This window comes from Rhinoderma darwinii, chromosome 10, assembly GCF_050947455.1.
Source record: "Rhinoderma darwinii isolate aRhiDar2 chromosome 10, aRhiDar2.hap1, whole genome shotgun sequence".
In the NCBI taxonomy this organism is placed as follows: Eukaryota; Metazoa; Chordata; class Amphibia; order Anura; family Rhinodermatidae; genus Rhinoderma; species Rhinoderma darwinii.
In genome coordinates, this window is record NC_134696.1 from 60,537,590 (window position 1) to 60,560,123 (window position 22,534).

At 40.7% G+C, this 22,534-nt stretch overlaps 1 protein-coding gene across 1 annotated transcript in view; it reads left to right on the forward strand.

Annotated features, from left to right (window-relative positions):
• The first annotated feature begins 6,960 nt into the window (after positions 1–6,960).
• LOC142662086 (cytoplasmic phosphatidylinositol transfer protein 1-like) overlaps positions 6,961–22,534 on the forward strand; it is a 163,464-nt gene continuing 147,890 nt past the window's right edge. Inside the window, exon 1 of the mRNA XM_075839975.1 lies at positions 6,961–7,254. Within this exon, the coding sequence (XP_075696090.1) occupies positions 7,207–7,254 (48 nt within the window). The 5' untranslated portion in view covers positions 6,961–7,206. The remainder of the gene's footprint in view (positions 7,255–22,534) is intronic.

Below are 22,534 nucleotides of genomic sequence, written 5' to 3' on the forward strand. Positions count from 1 at the left end.
GTTTTCTCATGACATATTGTAACTTATGTTAGTAAAAAAATTTGGTCGATAAATTCAATATCTATCTGTGAAAAACATCAACATTTGTAGAAAATGTGCGAAAATTTGCATTATCATAACTTTTAATGTATCTGCTTGTAAGACAGACAGTAATACCACACAAAATAGTTACTATTTCATATATCCCATATGTCTACTTTATATTTGCATCATTGTTTGAACATTCTCTTATTTTTCCAGGACGTTACAAGGCTTAGAACTTTATCAGCAATTTCTCATATTTTCAAGAAAATTTCAAAAGGCCATTTTTTCAGGGACCAGTTCAGTTCTCAAGTGGCTTTGAGGGCCTTTTATATTATAAAGTCCCCATAAATCACCCCACTTTGAAAACTGCACCCCTAAAAGTATCTCAGGAATTAAATTCATTTGTAATACAGTTTTTTCTGTAACACAGAAGGTTTTACACAAGAAATGCAACTCAATATATATTGCCCAGATTATGCAGTTTTTAGAAATATTCCACATGTGGCCCTAGTGTCCTAATGGACTGAAACACGGGCCTCAAAAGCAAAGCACCTAGTGGATTTTGGGGCCTGCTTTTTTATAATATATTTTAGGCACCATGTCTGGTTTGAAGAGGTCTTGTGGTGCCAAAACAGTAAAAAACAAACAAAAAAGTGACCCAATTTTGGAAACTAGACCCCTGAAAGAATTTATATAGGCGTAAATTTAGCATTTTGACCCCACAGTTCTTTTGCTAAATGTTTTCGCATTAGTCTGTGAAGATCAAAATCGACTTTTTTTCTGAAAAAACTTAGACATTTTTAATTTTTACAAGGAATAAAGGAGAAAAACACCCCAGCATTTGTAAATCAATTTCTTCGGATTACAGAAATACCCCATATGTGGTAATAAACTACTGTTTGGACCCACAGTGGGTCATAGAAAGGATGGAGCGCTATTTGGCTTTTGGAGCTCAAATTTAGAAAAGGTTTTCGGGTGTCATGTCGCATTTGCAAAGCCCCCGAGGGACCAAAATAGTGGAAACCCCCCAAAAGTGACCCCATTTGGGAAACTACACCATTTAAGGGTTCTATCTTGGCCTATAGTGAGCATTTGGACCCCACAGGTCTTTTGCAGAATTTATTAGAAATAGGCCGTGAAAATGAATATCAACATTATTTCCACCAAAATGTTGAATTTTTGAATTTCCACAAAGAATAAAGGAGAAAAAGCACCCCAACATTTGTAAAGCAATTTCTCCCGAGTACGGCAATACCCCACATGTGGTCATGAATGTTTTTTTTATTAGAAATGTATTAACCCTTTCTGGACTGATCCATTTTTTGCTTTTTTATTTTAGTTTTTCACTCCCGCCTTCCAAGAGCCATAACTCTTTTATTTTTCCGTCAATAGAGTCGTGTGATAGCTTATTTATTGTGGGAGGAGTTGTATTTTCTATTGACACCATTACCATTATGTACTGGGAAACTGAAACAAAATTCTTTTCAGGCTGAACCTTGAAAAAAACTGTGATTCCTCCACTGTTTTTTTGTTTGTTTTGTTTTTACTGCTTTCACCGTACACTGAAAACGACAACTTACATTTTTTCTGCGACTCAATACAATTACGGTGATACCAAATTGATATATTTTTTTTATATTTTACTACTTTTACAAAGTAAAAACGATTTGTTAAAATAAAATTGTTTTGTTACACCACATTCCGAGAGGCATCACTTTTTTATATTTTTTTAGTCGATTGAGCGGTGTGATGACTTATTTTTTGCGGGACGAGCTGTAGTTTTTTATTGGTGAAATTTTTTGGTACATACAACTCTTTGAGCAGTTTTTATTAACTTTTTTAAAGGTGAACAAAAAACAGTGATTTTGGCGTTTTAAATTTTTTATTATTTACGGAGTTCACCGTGCAAGTTACATAATGGTATACTGTAAGTGTATGTGCACATGAGAAGTGGCTTTTACGTCTGAAAAGACAGACTGTTTTCAGGAGAAAACAGCTGCCTCGTTTCAGACGTAAAAGCTCCACCTCGCATTATGCGAGGCGTCTTTGACACTCGTAAATCTTGAGCTGCTCTTCATTTGACTTCAATGAACCTAGCCTTATAGTTCAGACTTTTACGAACACAGCGATACCAATTTTGTGTATTTTTTTATTTTTTATTTTCTTTATCGAAAAAATGGGAAAAGGGTTTTCTTTTGAAATTTAAATATTTATTTAATTTTGTTCACTAAAAACTTCATTAACTTTTTTTTTTACACATTGTATTAGTCCCCCTAGGGGACATAAACCAGCGATCATTAGATCTCTGGTACAATACACTGCAGTACTAATGTATTACAGTATATTGACATTTTAACAGGCTCCTGTAAAAGCGAGATCGCTGTTCCTGTCCGTTAGTCCTGGGTGTCAGCTATAATACACAGCTGACACCTGCAACGTATGGCACGGGCTCAGCGCGTGAGCCCGCTCCATACATCCCCCCCACACCACGACATGCTATTAAGTCTTGGTACACAAACGGGTTAATGCGCAACGGATGGTGCGGAGTGAAAATAAAAATGTTTCACTGATATGACATTTTAGTGCACAATAAGACAAATACCTCATAAAATATTAATCAGGTTCTCCCAGGTACGGCGATGCCATATCTGTGGGTGTAAACTGCTGTTTGGGCACGCCGTAGGGCTCATAAGAGAGGGAGCGCCATTTGGCGTTTGGAGCGCAGATTTAGCTTGGTAGTTGTTCTGTTTGGGGTTTTATTTGTATTTCAGTTTATAATGTGGGGGCATATGTAATTTGTGCGCAGTACATCACGGTATATGTAAGCTGTGCGGAGTACATCAAGGCACAATAAGAGGGTATAATAACGGGGTAAATAAATAATAATCTGCAGATATGTGGCCGGTGTCGCCCTCATAAATTATCCGCTTTTGGAACACTCTGCACATTTTGCATCGCCATATTCTGAGAGCCAGAACTTTTTTTTTTTCTTCTCCATCGGAGCTGTGTGAGGGCTTATTTGTTGCGAGACAATCTGTAGTTTTCTTTGGCTTTTTGATCAGTTTTTATTGTATATATTGCGAGGTGTGGTGACCAAAAAATAGTGATTCTGGTATTGTTTTTTACTTTTTTTTTTTGCGTTGTTCTCTGTGCGGGAAAGGTAACATTATAGTTTTATAGTTGGGGTCGTTGCGAAAGCGGTGATACAAAACATGTCTACTTTTTTAATGTGTTTATTTTTTTCTTATAATAAAAGACTTAAAGGGAAAAAAGCATTTTTTGTTTAGGTAACTTCTAACTTTTATTTTGACACTTTTTAAAAACGTTTTTATTATCATTTTTTTACTTTTTTTACTTGTCCCACTAGGGGACATTAAGGCCTCATTCACACGACAGGGTTTCCCGGCCGGGTGCCGGCCGTTCATAAATCGGCCGGCACCCGGCTGCATTAGGAATAATAGACCCCTAATGGGGCTATTCACACGACCGATTTTTTGACGGCCGTCAAAAAATAGGACATGCTCTATTTTTGGCCGGGTACCCAGCCGCCCGGCTCCCATAGAAGTCTATGGGGCCGGGTAATACACGGCCATCACCGGAATGTGTCCCGAGTGATGCCCGGGTTTTCCGTCGCTTGCGCTCTATCTCCTCCTCCTCACAGCGCAGAGTGCATGTGAGTAGGAGGAGTTGCTGCCATTCGGACGAATGGCTATGCTGGAGACTGTGTTGCAGGGCCAGGGTGTACAGCAGGTGGAGGGAGCGCTGCGCTGGCTCCCTTTCCCTGCTTGTTTTAAAAGCGCCCTGGCCCGGCGACACCTTCCATGGCGCCGCTAGCAGCTGCTGCTGCTGCGGCTGCTACTACTGTAGCAACCCCACTATAGCAGAGCAGGGAGGTATCTCCCCGCTCTGCTATGTGCTAGCCCCACTTTAGCTCCTTGAAGGAGCGGAATCCCCGTGTTTTCGGGGATTCCGCTCCTGGACAGAGCGCTTGATGTCTCTGTCCATATCTGGGCAGTGACATCAGGGGAAACTCCTGAAGCGGAATCCCCGAACACATGGGGATTCCCCTTCAGGAGTTGCCGCTGATGTCACTGTCCAGATCTGTGCGGCCCGGAACGGATGCAAAACCTTATGCAAACCGGCCGGGCAAAATGGCCGATTTTACGGGCCGACACTCGGGCTCGGGCGGGACCCTGTCGTGTGAATCCCGCCTTAGACTTGCAGCTCTGATCACTGCTAGAATACATTATACTACCTACGTAATGTATTCTATCTGTCACTGTGATGTGACAGTCACTCTGACAGGAAGCCTTTGAGGACCAGCCTCCGGCTGGCCCTCATAGGCTTCTATACATGGCAGCCCGGAGGCCATTATTTGACATCTTGTTGCCATGGCAACCATCGGCAGCCCCCGTGATTTCATGTGGAGGCTTCCGATCTAAACTGCGGCGATCGCAATTGACCGTCGCTTCTAAGCGGTTAACTGCCAAAATCAGCGGCGATGGGCCACTGATCGGCAACAGGGAATGCAGGGCAGCCACCCTGCACAGTTAACCGCCGCTGTGGTGTAGCGCCGCTCGGAGGTTAATTGTCAAAGTACAGGCGTACCTGCACGTCAAGGTGTGAGAAGTTACTGCTCACCTTGACGTGCAGTTACATCAAGGTGCGGGAAGGGGTTAAACTAGCGCAGATCGACAATATATCATGTTGATCGGCGTCTGTTTGCTCCATTCAAACAGAGCAATGATTGCAAGTATGGAGACTAAAGGCCCTTTTACACCAGCCGATAAGTGATCGGCGCTCGTTTGCTCTGGTCACGCGGTGCTATGAACAGGGACGAGCGGTCGTTACTACGATCGCTCATCCCCATACATTATTATCATGTCGGCAGCGCGTCTCCCTGTTTACACAGGGAGATGTGCTGCCGACAGCAATAATATTTTGCTTTTTTAAAATGAATACGACCAGCAGATGATCGAGCATTTGCTTGTTCATCTGCTGATCATTCCCCTGTTTACACTGGGCAATTATCGGCAGCGAGAGTTCTGTGACCGCTTGTCTGCCCGATAACGGCCCAGTGTAAAACCCCCTTAACATCATTCGTCCCATTACATTTTGCATCTTGTCGGCAGATCTTCCACTGTTTACACAGGGAGATTTGCTGCCAACCATTTTTCTGGCTGCAATAAACGTTCGATCAGCCGCTAAATGATGCTCATTCATCGGCTGATAGCTGCCCTGTGTACACATGGCAATGATTGGGAATGAGTGTTTGTACGGCTCACTCACTCGATTATTAGCCTGTGTAAAAGGGCCTTAAGTCAGTAGTAGGTCAGTTGATAAAGTTGTTCAGGTAAAATGCTGTTCTTGAGAAGTGAAAATGTCCAGGGGCAATGAAAATTCAACAGAAGCTAACAGAAAGTTAGTGCAAAGCGCTGAATTGCACGCCGCATTAATAATGTTTATCCTTGACTTTAACACTCACTACGGAGTTGCAAACAGAGCCAATTTTTGTCAAAAGGGGTTAATCCACAAAACGACTCTTATCACCTATCCACAGGATAGGTAAAAGTGTCTGCTCGCTCGGGGCCACACTAGTGGGACCCCCACCGATCACAAGAACTGGGGTCCAGTGTCCCCCATTTTAATGGTGCAGGAGTTGAACATACGCGCTGCCCCCTGTCAACTCTATGGGACTGATGGAGATAGCCGAGTACAGCTCTCATATATCTCTCTGTCCCATAGAGTTGAAGTGCGAAGTAGCTTGCATGTCCGACCGTCGTTCCCTTCAAACTGGGGACACAGGAGCTCTATTTTTGTGGGGGTACCAGCGGTGGACCTGTGGATAGGTGATAAGTGTCGTTTGTGGGAAACCCCTTTAAGGACCAAGGTCATTTTTTTTTTTTTTTTTGCCTTCCCACATTCTGTCATACCTTTTTTTATTTTTAAGGCTACGTAGCTTTTGTTTTTTTTTTTTGTTCGATGATTTGAATTTACATTAACAGGTACATATAATTTTTATTAATCTTTAATAATGGTGGAATACATAAAAATACTATTCTGTTTTTTTTACCTTAAACACTAATGCATGCAATAAAGTTTATTGTATGGATCATTACGAGTTCTTTGATCCTGGCCATTGATATAGGAGTGTGGCTGTCAATCATAGCTGCACTCTTTCCAGTGATCGCGTGAGCACATCTACTGTGCATATTTTGCATGCATTTTTTTAAGCCAGGAGAGAAGACTTATATGGCCTTCCTTTATATATGCCTTCAAAAATAATTAGAAAATCTGCACTGTGTGAACGAGGCCATTTGGCATATTTTCTCCCTGTATTTCTTTCCTGGGTGGTCTGGTGTCCTATTACATTCTCAAACGTAGATAGGTCAGTGGGATTCCTATGGAATTGCTCCCAGCATGTGTGTGTCTAATATAGTGAATAAAATTGTGAGGGATTAAGGAGCAACAATACGGAATAAATGTACGGTGCTAAGGAATATGTTTATAGAAATAAAGAAATAAATACATACAAATGATCAAAATCTATGTCTCTGGATATCGACCAATAAACAAGAATTTGACAAGAACATAAAATGACGCAGTTGCAATTTTATGATCCCTTTCTGACATTTATATTATTTCTAGTTGATATGAAGCATAAATATAAGAATTAAGTGCCAGAAATGCCATTAGTCTAAATGTGCTCTATAAATATGACCTAAGCTAAATTGACTGCTCTAATAGACTTTAGTGGTTGTGTGTCTGCTCCTTGTGTATACTGGTAAATAATGCAGGAGAAAATGAACATTTAAGCAGAAGTCACAAATCAATCAGGAAAGGGAAAAGGAGGCATTATGATGAAACGTTGAGGGGAGAGGGGGATGTGAGGGAGGGAGAGAGAAGGAAAGAGAGGGAGAGCCAGCAAACAAGAACACTGTATTGACAGAGCTGCTTGAGGCTGTAGATGTGAGGTTAGCAGCAGACTTTAGTGTCCCCAGCCACCGCTTAGTCAGCAATGAGTTAACATTTTTGTGTGTGTGGTGGTAGGTGGAGTTTTTCCACTTTCATGCAAAGGTGTGCCTAAAGCCCTGCTGAGAAAAGGCACATACTGCAAGGTGAGGGAAACACAGAGAGCTTGGCAAAGTTTTCCCTGAGTACAGAACCAGCGCTGGGCCCAGGATGCTGGTAAAGGAGTACCGGATCTGTATGCCCTTAACAGTGGACGAGGTAAGCTAGGAAATCCTATTCTCCTTTTACAGAACTGCATATGGTTTGGGTTACTGTATTCTCCTCTTTCAGCAAAAGCCAAACGTGCGTGCTTCATTTATTGCCGTGTTAACGCGGACAGAATCATAGGCTGTAGGATCCAGCTACAAAAGACATCTGCATTTTGTCCCTTATACTCGGGTGCCTCAAATATAAGGAGGTCAGACGTGAGCATAGATACTGTAACCATCCGCTTTTCATGTTCCCCGATGGGGCAGAGTGTTTTGATACGCAGTCTGAATAGCACTAATTCCACTTGTAAAAGGCAAGTTTGCCTACGTCAAAGCATTCTCTCACTGCCTATGCCAGTTTGCATTCAACCTAGAGAAAATACTGTATAGTGAATATATATATATATATATATATATATATATATATATATATATATATATATATTAATGTGTGATGGGCACTGCTCATAGTTATCATTCCACATCTGGCTTTAACTTGTAGGTACATGTCAAGTCAGTCCAGCAACCTGCGACACATCTCTTGTGATCCTTTTAATTGCTGAGCTCTAACACAGCCCTCATGACCTGTCATCACAAATGTGCCTCTCACTTTACAGAACCATCACAAACTGTGCAAATTAACCCTATGTCAATCCTGTACATTCTCTGCGTGAAAGTGAATGCCAATAAAACCGCGTCATGTCAATAATACCGTAGCTCACCCTGATAGAATGCTGCAGAATGTTTAGATATAGAACTGAATGGTGTGTGGGAATGAACCTTCAAACACTAAACCTGGAAATATGTGTCATACACAGGGGTTGCGGAAGCTTAGAGTTGTTCAGCAGAGTCCTCATAATGTAGAGTACATCTTCACATCGTCTACAGCGGCAGCACCACCAGCTCTCTAGTATGAGGATCCTCTCCAATGAGAAGTTTCATTAAAACACAACAAATCTTATATCTCATCTAACTCCCTAGTGTTTATTATGAATTACACGTTTTTCAACTGATAATTGTTCACAATTGTATTTCCCACTGGGCATTAAACCATGTCTCATGGGATTTTAAGACAATAAACACCAAAAAAAACTAAAGACATTGTAGACACTAGATAAAAATTATTGTCGATCAGTAATGGGCAATCGATGGCGGAAAATCAAAGTTTCTGGAGAATGTCATTACTCTCTCATTTTTGCAAAGGAACATGACCAATACATGGAAGATAATATCCCGAAAAGGTCAAAATCACTGTTTTGGCTGATTCTTATCTAATGCCTATGGCCAGCGGAATTGTCACACAGGTAATGATATGAGCCATAGAAAAGAGTTTTGTTGGAGGACCACTGGTTTATATCCTCTTTGAACACCATTTTAAAGTAATTAATTACTCTATAAAAAAGAGTACTTTGTAAATATGCATTATACATAATGTATCTGATAGTGATTCTAAATTACAGCCTGTGTCATATTCCAAAGCTACATCAAGAAATCTGCAGACTTCAGAGCTGAAATCTCCCTGCATTCCTTGGTAACTTGTTGTTTCTGCAGAGCTTGCTCTCGGGATTTGCCTTACTGTGTAGCTGAATAAAAAAATTTGTTATCAGTTCACAGCGATTAAAAGTTGAGTAGAGGCGGGCTGTAGTAGATGACTAATAGAAAGATAAACGTTTGGCCCATGATCACTAGTTTATATAATACGTATCCAGTTAGGATATTAGCAGCTCCTCGTATAAGCTGTAGTTCATTAAACTTTTTACATTTTCTCCACGGGCATGTGAAGAGTCACCAGTGCAGAAAACTTCAAGTTAATGACCATCACCTTACCTGACCAGTATAAGAGGTTGGTTAATTTTTTCATAACATTAGGTAAAGACGTGGTGATCCCAACATACAAACCCTAGACTTTTTAATAAACTTCCAAGTCAGAGTGGTGTATAATTCATTATTAAATTAAGTACAATAATATAAGTAACTTCTGCTTTACCGCCAATTATCATGTCTATTGGATTCGGTCTGACTTCATGATATACAAAAATAATTCATCGAATTACAGACTTTTTGTTATGCATGAAAAGCACTGGGCATTTTCACATGCCATCTCTTCAAGAACTGTCAAAGCCCTCAACAATGTTAAGAGAAAGTGTTTACATCTTAACTGCGTTTCGGTTCTTTAAAAATTTTAACCAGCCGCCTATTGGTATTACCATCATCATATTTTACATACTCTGTTAGTTCTCATCTAGTTCCCAAGGTAAAGCGGATTTATACTAATATAACAAAAAACAAATGGCCCATTTAAGACATATTTCATTATTGCAAGCAGTAAGCTTATTCGTTCCTTATGAATGATGTTTTATATTTATTGCAGACCCACTACTTTTCTTACAATAGCCTCCATAAAGATTAAAAGTGGACCCAGAAGTTGACCATGCCTGTACATGATCAATTGTTTCTATGCACTTTGCAGCATACCTGCAGTTGCATAGAGTTCTACATATGCCGTGTGTTCTGAATTGTTTATATAGGTCAATCATTTCTGCTTACATTGTATCCATGTGAAGTGAAAAATGTATTTGGTCAATGTAAACACAATTACATGCTTTTCATAGGGAGTCTAGTGCTCTCGCTGTGAAATGCCTCATTGGCTGCAGTACTGAAGACTAGTCATCAGCAGATAATGGATCACTAGAATTCATTATACATTACAGTCAATCCATTAGTGGCCTAAACAATGCAATGGCCGCATGTTATTTACTGCTGCTGATAGCGTATGTTTCTGCAGAGATGTAAGTAATGTAACAAGAACTAGAATAAAATAGGGTAAAATGAATGAGCTGCGGTCTGTGGGTTTTAAAGGGTTTAATGATTTGATATCAAATAAAACCTACATTTTAGAGAAAATACATAGCTAATATGTAATGTGCAATAATTTGTCCCAGAGATGTTATCTATTCCTTTCCCATGATCTCTTCCATAGAGATCTCTTAGGGTATGTTCACACGTAGTGGTTTCAGATGTAATTCGGGCTATTTACGCCTCGAATTACGCCTGAAAAAACACCCCTTATACGCCTACAAACATCTGCCCATTGCTTTCAATGGGAATTAAGATGTTCTGTTCCCACGAGCCTTTATTTTACGCATCGCTGTCAAAATACGGCGCGTAAAATGATGGCTCGTCAAAAGAAGTGCAGGATACTTCTTGGGACGTTTTTGGGGGCGTTTTTCATTGACTCCTTTGAAAAACAGCTCCCAAAACGGATGGAAAAAAATGCAGAGAAAAACTCGAGTTGTAAAAAAAACATCTGAAAATCAGGAGCTGTTTTCGCCAGAAAACAGCTCCGTATTTTCAGAAGTGTTTGCTCACTGCGTGTGAACATACCCTTAGGCGAACAATTTGCATGTAAATAAACACCCCTCAGCCTCAGCCCCTGAGATCATCCCTTAGAACTGTTTACAGGTTAGGATTCTGCATAAGCCATAACTACAGGATACCTGTAGAACTTACCTGTACTCCATTGTAGAACGTGCTTTTAACTCATTCTACAAGAAAGGGCATTAAGCACCTTTAAAAGAGACTTCTATAGTAACCAGCAGTGGAAGTAAATATGTCTTGACTCCTTATAATTTATGAAAATAAGTGAAAAAGGAGTTTGAGGTACATTTCAACTCCAGGACGGGAGTCCTTATACCTTGTGCAAGTGAGTAAACAATAGAAATCCTGGCTGTTGAAGCCATTCACTATTTCCCATATTCCTCTGTTCAGGAAATAGATGGAAGAGATCAGTATTTTGCAGTAGTTTGGAGTGGATTGTATGAAAATATTCTTTAGTTTAACCCCTTACAGCACCAGGTCTCGGCGCCTTAAACTGGTGTGTCAAACAACTGTCACCCTGTCAAAGGACAAGGTGACAGAACTGTGCTATCAACTGTTTATGACAGTTGATTGGCACAGTAAGACGGCAGGGGACCAATCACAGCGGCGATCGCTGTGATTGGTCAGTCACAGCAGACGAACCAATCACTGCTCCTTGAGAACGTGTATGTGAGGGAGCTGGCTCAGAAGCTGAGCCAGTGCCATCACAGCTGGGTTTCACCTCTACTTTGCTTTAATTCTTGTGAAACGCCTAAAGGGTCAAGAAACTTTCTGAATGCTGTTTTGAATACTTTGGGGATATCGTTTTTAAAATGGGGTGATTTATGGGGACTTTCTAATATATAAGGCCACTTCAAAACTTAACTGGCCTCTGAAAAAATAGCCTTTTGAAATTTTCTTGAAAATTTGAGCAATTGTTGCTAAAGTTAGAAGCCTTGTAACGTCCTAGAAAAATAAAAAAAAGCCTTTTAAAAAATGATACCAACATAAAGTAGACATATGGGAACTGTTAAATGGTATTATTATCTGTCTTACAAGCAAATACATACAAATTTAGAAAAATTCTAATTTTTGCAAATTTTCTACGAATTTTGATGTTTTTCAAAAATAAACACAGAATATATAGACCAAATTTTACCACTAACATAAAGTACATCGTGGCACGAGAAAACAATCTCAGAATCGCTTGGATACATCAAAGTTATTACCACATAAAGTGACACATGTCAGATTTGAAAAAAAATTGTGTCTTTAAGGGGTTAAGTGTGGAAAATGGAGATGGTGTAGCTTGAGGTTTTTATATATAGTTACATAGTTGATAAGGTTGAAAAAAGACACAGGTCCATCAAGTCCAACCGATGATTCTACTGTACTGAGCCAGAGGAAGTCAAAACCCCCATGAGGTGTATCTCATTTTCCTTATTATGGACAAAATTCCTCCCATACTTCAAATATGGCAATCAGAATAAATCCCTATTTAATGCATAATTGTAAAATGTATTTCCTCGGCCCAAGTGCATAACCTTACGTTTATCCACATTAAACTTAATTTGCCATTTCTCTGCCCAACCCTCCAGCTTCCCCAAATCCCTCTGTAGTATTACATTATCCTCCTTTGTGTTGATTACTTTACAGAGCTTAGTATCATCTGCAAATACTGAAATTATACTCTGTAAACCCCCTACAAGGTAATTAATAAACATATTAAAAAGAAGAGGGCACAAAACTGCCCCCCCCCCCCCGTGGAACCCCACTGGTAACTGCGAGCCACTCTGAGTCTTTACCATTTACAACCACCCTCTGTTTTCTATTACTGAGCTAGTTGTTAACCACATTACAGATATTTTCCCCCCAGTCCCAACATTTTAATTTTATATACCAACCTTTTATGCAGTACAGTATCAAACGTAAAGTTGGTTTCTATACATATAGATTTGAAAAAGCCCCAAAAAAATAAAAATTAAATATATATACTGTAGATGTTTGCAACTGTATGCCTGTTCAGTTGCATATCTTTACCATTGTAAAATAAGAAAGAAACTATGCCTTAAAGTGAATGTCCACATGATCTTTAGTCTTAACATTCTGTGCTGATTCATTGCTTATTATATATTTATAGCTGTTGGAGCTGCAAAGACATAGGGGAAATTATGTTTAGACTGGCGTTTCAAAAGCCACTCAATATAAAGAAACATGGAGTAAGATGCGACACATTTATTAAGAGTCGAACGCATCTTCATAAATGTGTTGCCTCATTTGGCTACAGTGTTTCACAATTGTGGCGCAATGTTCACGACCGTGCGCTATCCATTAGCCCCTTCTCTTCTGACATAAAATTAAAAAACGTATACACACACCTCACCGCTGTTCTTCCCCCTGCCGGTTCCTCTCAGGCTCCCTTAGCATGCTGTGGCTCATGCATGCTGCAGCTCACTGAGAGAGCCTGAGTGACTTTCCTACGCCAGAACACTGGCATGAAAAGGTTGATAAATTCCCCCAATAGAGTTAATTTATATAAATCTGACTGCCTGCAGTCACCACTAGGCGGAGCTTAGGAGCTTATCGCATACTGCTTATACATTAAACTCAATAATACAGTGAAACATTATGCATTAAGCACCCCTTAGTAGCTTCTGAATGCAGCCAACATTTTTGTCATTTAATGGACACACATGTCTAGTAGCTCAGCCCCACTGGCTGGTAAGAATTGGTCCAATAGAAGTGGCTTCTTCTCACCGGCACTATACATATAAGGTGGATGTTCTGACTGGAAATAAAAACAGCACCAACTATGTAACAGTAATATCTAGCCCCAAGAGCATATTTAAAAAAAAAAAAATCCAATTGAAAAATGTTTAAATGTTGCATGATCTAACAGACAAATGTAATATTCAAAGGGTTTTTTTCAGTCCAAAGAAATTTATGGCCTATCCTCTGGATAGGTCATCAATATCTCATCGGTTGGGGGTCTGACTCCTAGCACCCCCGCCGAAAAAGCTGTTTAGAAAGGACCACAGCGCTCAGTGCTCCCCCTTTTTGTCTTTACTGCTCACAGTGTGAATCCCCGACACACCTGTATAGGCGGTCTACAGTATTACAGCGGTCTCCCATTCAGGTCGGTGCGCTACATTTACTGGATATCTTTCCATGTAAAGGGACCCTTAGATTGTCCAAAATCAGAATAGAGGGAGGATCCAGCTTAGATCTACTTTGAACCATATATCAGCTAACAGCTTAGAGACAAATTACTTGAGAGACTATGATTATAAAAGTTTTCTATGGCCTCTGAGATTTCCTCCACTACCTAATAAAAAAAAGGTTGAGTTTAGCTATCCATAGTAAAGATTATTGTTAATAATTGTAAAAGGTTAAACTACTATGGTGCGAAAAAGAGCAGGAACAATCAGAACACTTATCATTAATAATCATTGTCTTGATCATTAGTGGTAAATGCTACGATTATTGCACTCACTTTACTATTGTCTGAGAGAAATACTTGACTGGAGGGATTTAAGACATTGTTTATTTAACCGCTTCCCGACCGCTCAATGTAAATTCACGTCAGCGCTTGCTGGGCTCTGTGCAGCGCCAATGTGAATTCACGGTTAGTGTTAACAGAGCTATAGGGTGTCTCAGAATGGCGCTGACACCCAGATTGCACTGTTAACACCTGCCTCTGGTCCTGGAGATATGATTGGGACCTGATTGGTTCAGGTCCCGATCATGTGACATTGCAGGGAAAGTTTGTTGTAGCAACAAACTTTCTCCCGGGATCAAGAGCAGGTGTTGCCGCTGGTTGTTATGGCAATCGGAGGCCATAGAATGGCCTCCAGGATTGCCATGCATGGAAGCCTATGAGGACCAGCCACAGGCTTCCTGTCAGAGTGACTATCAGCATCACACTAACAGTTATAATACAGGGTGGGCCATTTATATGGATACACCTAAATAAAATGGGAATGGTTGGTGATATTAACTTCCTGTTTGTGGCACATTAGTATATGGGAGGGGGGAAACTTTTCAAGCTGGGTGTTGACCATGGCGGACATTTTGAAGTCGGCCATTTTGTATCCAACTTTCGTTTTTTCAATGGGAAGAGGGTCATGTGACACATCAAACTTATCGAGAATTTCACAAGAAAAACAATGGTGTGCTTGGTTTTAACGTTACTTTATTCTTTTATGAGTTATTTACTTGAATAGGAATAGGCCTGTCAAAGACGCATGTTCTGCGTTGAAACGCGTTGCCCACCCTGTGTTGCACAATAAATCAGCTGACCAGTACCTATCTGCCTTTTCTTCTTATCAAGGAGTGCTCTCCATAAAATATCCAGTTTTTAAATATATATATTTTATCGAAATATATAATCCTTATTAGCACACTAGGGCCACATGTGGGATATTTCTAAAAACTGTAGAATCTGGGCAATAAATATTTGGTTGCATTTCTCGGGTAAAACCTAAAAAATGGGACGGGTTTCTAATATATAGGCCCCTCAAAGCCACTTCAGAACTGAACTGGTCCCTGAAAATATAGCCTTTTGAAATTTTCTTGAAAATGTGAGAAATTGCTGCTAAAGTTCTAAGCCTTGTAACGTCCTAGAAAAATAATCAGGATGTTCAAAAAACAATGCAAACATAAAGTAGACATAAGGGAAATGTTAATTAGTAACTATTTTGTGTGGTATTACCATGTGTTTTACAAGCAGATACATTTACATTTAGAAAAATGTTAATTTTTGCACATTTCCTCAAAATTCTGCTATTTTTCACAAATAAATATTGAATTTATGGACCAATTTTTTTCACTAACATAAAGTACAATATTTCACGAGAAAACAAACTCAGAATCGCTTGGAGAGGTAAAAGCATTCCAAAGTTATTACCACTTAAATTAACACGTCACATTGAAAAAATCATCTGTGTTCACAAGGCTAAAACAGGCTCAGTCCTGAAGGGGTTAATTAAGCATCCCTACCAAAACTATTCTTAACCTGTCACCTAAAATAACAACAGACACTGAATTTTGTGGTTGAAAAATGCCACTACAGTCCATTTTATTCTCCTTGCCACATACCATCAAAACATATAAATAACATTTGTAAATAAAAAAAATGAACATAAGCATCACAGTGCATTAAACATTAACAATCCCGATTCTTACAGAAAGAGTACTTGGAGGCATTCTCAACCTTTTCCGACCATCATTCCACAGAAAATTTTAGTGCACTCGTATGACCTTCTACACAAGCTGCCTACACCTGACCCAAGGGCACCCAACTTAAAGGCATTGCACTTTTTAACCTCCTGAGGCCATAAACCACCACCAGGAGTCCAAACTTGTAGCTGTACCATAAACAGCTTTAAATCCTCCATCCTTCAAATGATCCTGTCTATTTCCTCCAAATATTTTGCCTCCAAAGACCCTTTAACTGCCAAAGAAGAAAAAGTGTGACATCTTACAAATATTAATCCCTCCAAACCTGAATCGCTGTCTCAATACCTTCCTGCAAGGACGAAAACCACAAATTGATAACAATGGCATTGAGATGCACACCATCACTCCTCAAAATCTCTGCACCATCTCCCTCCTAATCCTTGTGGCACGCACAATACGCCCATTCATCTTCACAAAGCGAGCAACTTCCTTATTAACTTTCACCCTCGCCTTATTCAAGCCGACAATCGACCTCGCCCCCTCCACACTTTCCGCTCCACTATATCAGACCAAACAATCATCATGCCAGGCAAAGTAGCCAACATGCGCAACATATCCAACTTCACGTCCCGTATCAATTCTCGAGACGGACGCATACCCAAATGATTGCCCACCCGCATGCACAACCAACACGTCAGGGGGCCTATCCAAAGCAGCATGAAACTGCACCTCTTGTAACTATCGGCTTCACAACGTTCCCTGCACCCCAATCCACCGCACCAAAGCCACATCCTTACCTAAGCCCAACCATCGGCCATTCCTCCTAACATCAGCTTCTAATGCCCCTCAGAATATGTTGGAATGGCCAACGATCCAGATCAGGCAAGGCTTATGATCTGAAAGACATTAAAACAAGATACTCACCAAACACCTCGATATAGATCAACACCCCCAATAACAAAACTATAACAAGTGAATATATAAACGAAACCTCCCCAATACTCACAATAGCGTCGGCACCCACACCCCAACACGCCACCTCAGTTGCAGCACCAATCCTGTACGAATGATAACTGAAATCAGCCCTGGACAAGCCTCACAACTCCAAACATCTGCAGAAAACAGCCACAAATTGATACTGAGACAAGAAAGAACCATCTAACAACGGCCCCTGGAACACCGAATGCATCTCCAAGAATTCCAGAACACACTGCAGCGGGCAAACTAGAGCACCAGGCAGCTTGATCCAGACCCCCGACCCATCTCTTCCATTTTGGACTGGCGCAAACAATACCTCACTGATTGTGGCAACAAACGCACATCGCGCCACAACAAACCCCCTTCACGGTTTTTAAATCTGTCCATTAATTCAAATATCTGAAATGCGCCAAACAATATGAAGAAGAAAGCCACCCTGAACAGCAAACACTCGTACACTAATAAACACACCCTAGACACACATTCACCCAAGAATTCTAATATTTTAAACAACATCGGTCACCGCAAATCCACTCGCAAGCGACCTTTACGACATCCCATCAGAGCTTGCTTTACCAAGAAATACGCCTTGCTCATGCAATAGTCCAACAAAATACAAAACCATCATCACCCAATAATCTTGCACAAAATAATACGTTCTAAAAAGGTGAATGGGAGAAGAAGGCTGCAATACCTGTAAATCGCCGCTAAATATGTGTCGAACAATCACAGTGGCAAGTAGAAATGAAGGGGAAGAAGCGCTCGTATGAATGCTGCATCCCCTTCAAAACAGCTGATCGGCAGGGGTCCCAGGAGTTGGACCCTGACCAAATTGCTATTGAAGGCCTATCCTCAGGATAGGCCATCAATTTTTTGGGACTGAAAAACCCCTTTAATACTAAGTCACATGTATAAGAATAAGAATAAGATCCCAGATAATATAGTAATTCAATTACCTGTGGCTGACATGATGGTAGATGGAAGTTTCACCTGAGGAGACACCTCATCTACCATCATGTCAGCCACAAGTAATTGAATTACTATTTTTGCATTTGGCCATATACATTCTGTGGTTACAATATCTGGGATCTTATTCTAGACATTGATTCCTTGGTGGACAAGTATTGATACATAGACTGTGCATTGGTAATAATCTGATTTTGCCCATGGTGGTCTTTTTCACCTGAGGCTGTTTTTAATTATATGTTTTTTTTATCTTTTTGTATATATTTGTAGGGGGGGAGTTTGTCCAAATTTTTGGACTAATAAAGATTATATAATAATAAAAAAAACGTTTTGGGACTATTTGGTCTGTATGATTGTTTTGGCTTAGACACTTTTTTGGTATTATTCCAATGAATGGGCAACAACCGAAATCTGTCCAGATAAACAGGCAATTGATCCATGAAGCCTTCCATGACCCTGGATACAGGTAAGATCCTACACTCACTATTCTGGTGCCTACAAAGGATGACTAACTCCATTGCAGCCCCTTCTTATAATCACTGTACAAGGGGCCTCCCCGTAGTTCCCCCCCCCCCCCACACTCCCTCACCTGACATATAACCTCCACCTTGGCTTTTCCATGACCTTCTTTAAAGTAACAGACCCCTTACTGTTACTGTCCCCTTTGAACTCCGTTAACCCTTGCCCCCTAACTTGACCTAGCTTAAACCCCCGTCAAGCTGCCTTACCATGCTACACCTGCAGTCCGCTATGTGGCTTCCTTATAAGGCAATGCAAAGATACAGTTTCCCACAAAACACACACATTTTATCATTTTATTTGAGAACAATTGTCCATATCAATAGAAATATCAAATTATGTATGCAACACATCGGATCTGAGAGAATCTTAAAATGTTTGGTCAGCTTAAGATACTTTTCTGTGTCGTCTGTGATATGTATTTGCATTTGTTAAGAACATGTATGCGTTATAAGTGTTCTAATGCTGGCCACACACAAGAGATAAATGTCAGTGGATCCTGTTAATTTCTAATGTGTATAGTACCCTGGTCTACGGCAGCTGGATTGGCTAAGTATCCAATGTCAGGGGGAACAAGGTTTGGGCATGCTGAATTTTTAACATGCTTATTGCTTTAATCCAATGGGATATAAGTGCTGACAGATGTGTTGGAAAGTAGCTTAATCCCCTCTTCTTATGGCGTAAAAGATGCATACTTGGCCAATGTATATTTATGGGGGAGATAACTGTATTATGTGTATTAAGGGGGGGCATTCATTAATGGCTTTGCACCACTTCTGTGGCGGTAAAAAGTCACAAATTATGGCACACACCATATTTGCGCAATAATTTGTGACTTTTTACCATTTTACGTTTCTCCCACATTTCATAAGTAGAGATGAGCGAACCAGGACAACCGAACCCGGTTTCGGTCCGAACATCGCGAAAAGTTCGGTTCGCAGCGAATCCGAACTTCATCGGGTTTGGCCGAACATGTTTTGACCGAACCCGGGCGGGCAAAAAAAACATTACAAAAATATTATACTAATCGGCAACCACTTGTCTCTATCAATCACTGATAGAGAAAAGAGGCTGCTGATTAAAAATAAAATAAAAAGCATTTCATACGTACCCGGTCGTTGTCTTGGTGACGAGTCCCTCTTCTTCCTCCAGTCCGACCTTCTTTCCTGACGCGGCAGCCTGTGATTGGCTGCAGAGGCCGCGGCAGCCTGTGATTGGCTGCAGAGGTGGTCACGTGACGTGCGTGACCGCCACTACAGCCTGTGATTGGCTGCAGCGGCGACATGGATGAAACGTCATCGCTGGAGGCCGTACAGGAGGAATGTAAGTATGAACGTATTTATTTATTTTTTTATTACATTAAAATTGTATTTTCCGCGCGCCGAGCATGGTACTGTCAAGGTTGCTGAAAGAGTTAGTGCAGCCCATTATCTCTTTCAGCACCCTGGACAGTACCATGCTCGGCGCACGGAAATTACAGGTTCGGTCAGAACTAGTTTGGTCCGAATCAAACTTTTTCGTGAAATTCGGCGAACCAGCCGAACCGAACTTTTCATAAGTTCGCTCATCTCTATTCATAAGTGACGAAAAAAGTTGTCAGGGTTTAGCGGGAAGAGGCGTGACCTCCCCTGGACCAACATATTTACTAGAATTTACACCAGAAATTGGAGTAAATTATAGTGCAACTCTTTGCCTGCTCATTGTAGGCATAGATTTTATTTTCTGATGCACGAACAGGCAAAGATGCGGCAAATTTATTCAGAGGCTTGTCAGATCCTCCTGAGGTCTGAGACCTAAAGGAAACTGGTGTTTTTTTTTGTACATTAGAGTAGGCAATTTTGGTAAGTCAAAGCTAGAGTCTAATAATACAGAAGGTACTTAAAGTGTACCTAACTTTTTAGGTGACTTCTAAGCTATCATAATTGTGTACATTAGGAAAAATACTATTTCTGGCCATTATATTACTTGTATTCTGAATTTTTGTTAAAGCAGTTTTCCCTTTTGAATGCTCCATCTCTAATTCCCAGTTGTCTCTAAACTAGTGGATAGCGCTTAACTGCTATCATGTCTTCTAAACACTGCACACATAAAGAACAAGAGAATGCTGCTTTCCTATCTCTATCTATCACATATATATATAGATGCAGCAGCATGGAGGACATTATATAGAAGTACAAGTAGTATAGCTGTGACTCTGTCACTCTTCACTCTGTAGTATATCTGTCACTCTGTCACTCTTCTTCCTCCTCCTGCTCCCCCATCCACTCTCCATAGACTTGTACAGGCAGCATGTCTGTGTCTATGTCTTCCTGCATCTGCTCCCCCCTTTCCTCTCCATAGAATTCTTTGGGTAGCTTATGTGTGTCTCTGCTTCTTCTCCACCTTCCTGCTCCTCCTCCCATCTCTATAGACCTGTATGGGTGACGTGCCTGTTTCTGCTCGCTCTCCCTCCTCCTGCTTTTCTCACCATAGACTTCTATGGGCAGCATGTCTGTATCGCTCTCACTCTGCTACCTCCTCTGTTGCTCCTTCATAGATGTCTATGGGCAGTGTGTCTGTGTATTTCTCTGCTCCCTCCTTTTGTACCACTCCGCACTCCATAGACTTCTATGGGCAGTGTGTTTGTGTATCTCTTACTCTGCTCTCTTCTCCTTCTCCACCCCCATAGACTTCAATGGGCAGGCAGCGAAGGGACACACCCCAACTTCCTGCAGTCCGTCTTCTCTGCTCTGTAACTAGGGAAACATTTTTGGATGGGTCTTGCTTGACAACAGGGGGTGGGGAGAAGATAACAGGAATGGAGACACTTTGTGGCAGTAACTTCATACAGAATTTGCATGGATTAAACCAGTACAAGTCAATTACAACGTTTATATATGTCAGGTACACTAATATATTAGCATAAGTTGTATGAAAGTTAGTGTCCATTTAGAATCTACTATGATAAAAAGAAAATGTCTTGGAAACAAGACAGCTTTTTATGCGCAACTACATGGACGGCCATTAATGTCAATGTGACCGCCCTGGAAAAAGCCGAACGGAGCCAACAGCAGATGTGACACTGCTCTTCCCTGGCAATTGGAAATTGGTGTCATATCCTATGGATATGCCACAAATGTCTTTGAGGAGACAACCCCTTTAATATTTGAAAAATATATTTCTTTAAACACATTTTTACCTTATTTTATTTCTTAAATTGAAAAAAATCAAAGATGCACTGTGATTGGATAAAGGAGGACCATTGTTCTAATGTCTACGAGCAGTTGTAAATATTGTTGTTATAAAAGACTCAAAAAAATGACTTCCTTGGAATCTGTTTTTTAGGGCGTGGCATGTGTACTCTATGTACTGTAGCTTAAAAAGTCTCTATGCATTTTTATACCTGAAGGTAATAGAAAGGTTAATGATTATCACATCATTTTATCAGTTAAGGTATATTTCAATCAAAATGGTCTGGTGCCTTCATTTAAGACAATAAGTATAAACAACATAATTACTTTTCCATTAACCTCCGAAGTGTCGGCCGCGTCCGATTGCTAGGCAACAGGATATCTCTTCCTCTACTGCCTCTCCTTAGTCATGCCACGGCTTCCTGCTCCTTTCCGCCAGTCGGCTTGCCATGGCGACCGATGGTCAGTGATGACGTCAGACCTGATGACCTATGTACAGGAGAGGCATCCATGGATCCCTTGCCTGCAGATCAAGGTACATCCTGTGTTTTGCTTTGGTGCCTAATGCCATTTTACTCTGTTCCTAAATACTGACTCTGTGCTTGACCTCAGCTTTTTTTTTCTGGATTACGCTTCTGTCTTGCCCTTTGGATTTATCATCTGGTTCTTGTGGTTTTCTTGGTATCGACTCCTGGCCTGACTCCTGACTACAATTTTGTCTCATCCTCCGGCTTGCTACATCCTGACTGCTTATCCACTGATGACCCCCGGCTTTGTTCCTGAATTAACGACAAATTCTCCGTCATCCGCCGTCAATTGGTGACTATTCTGGAGACTACGTCCTGGGAATCCATGCCTCTTTGCAAGATTTTAGGGTGAAGAACAGGAAGAATACTTAGACTCCACACCCCTGGGCAAGCCAGTGCCAAATCAATTGCAGCTTAGTGGATCCACTTCTCCGGTGAGAGGCGTTACAGATAGTGATAAGGCATTTGTAGTTTGTGTTGTGAATCTGAACATTAACCTCACATGGTGGTCAGATCATCGTGCTATATGGAATTAAAAGTCATGATGAAAAAAATGAGTCTTTGTCAACAATGTAATTCCCCCAGTTCTTCAAAC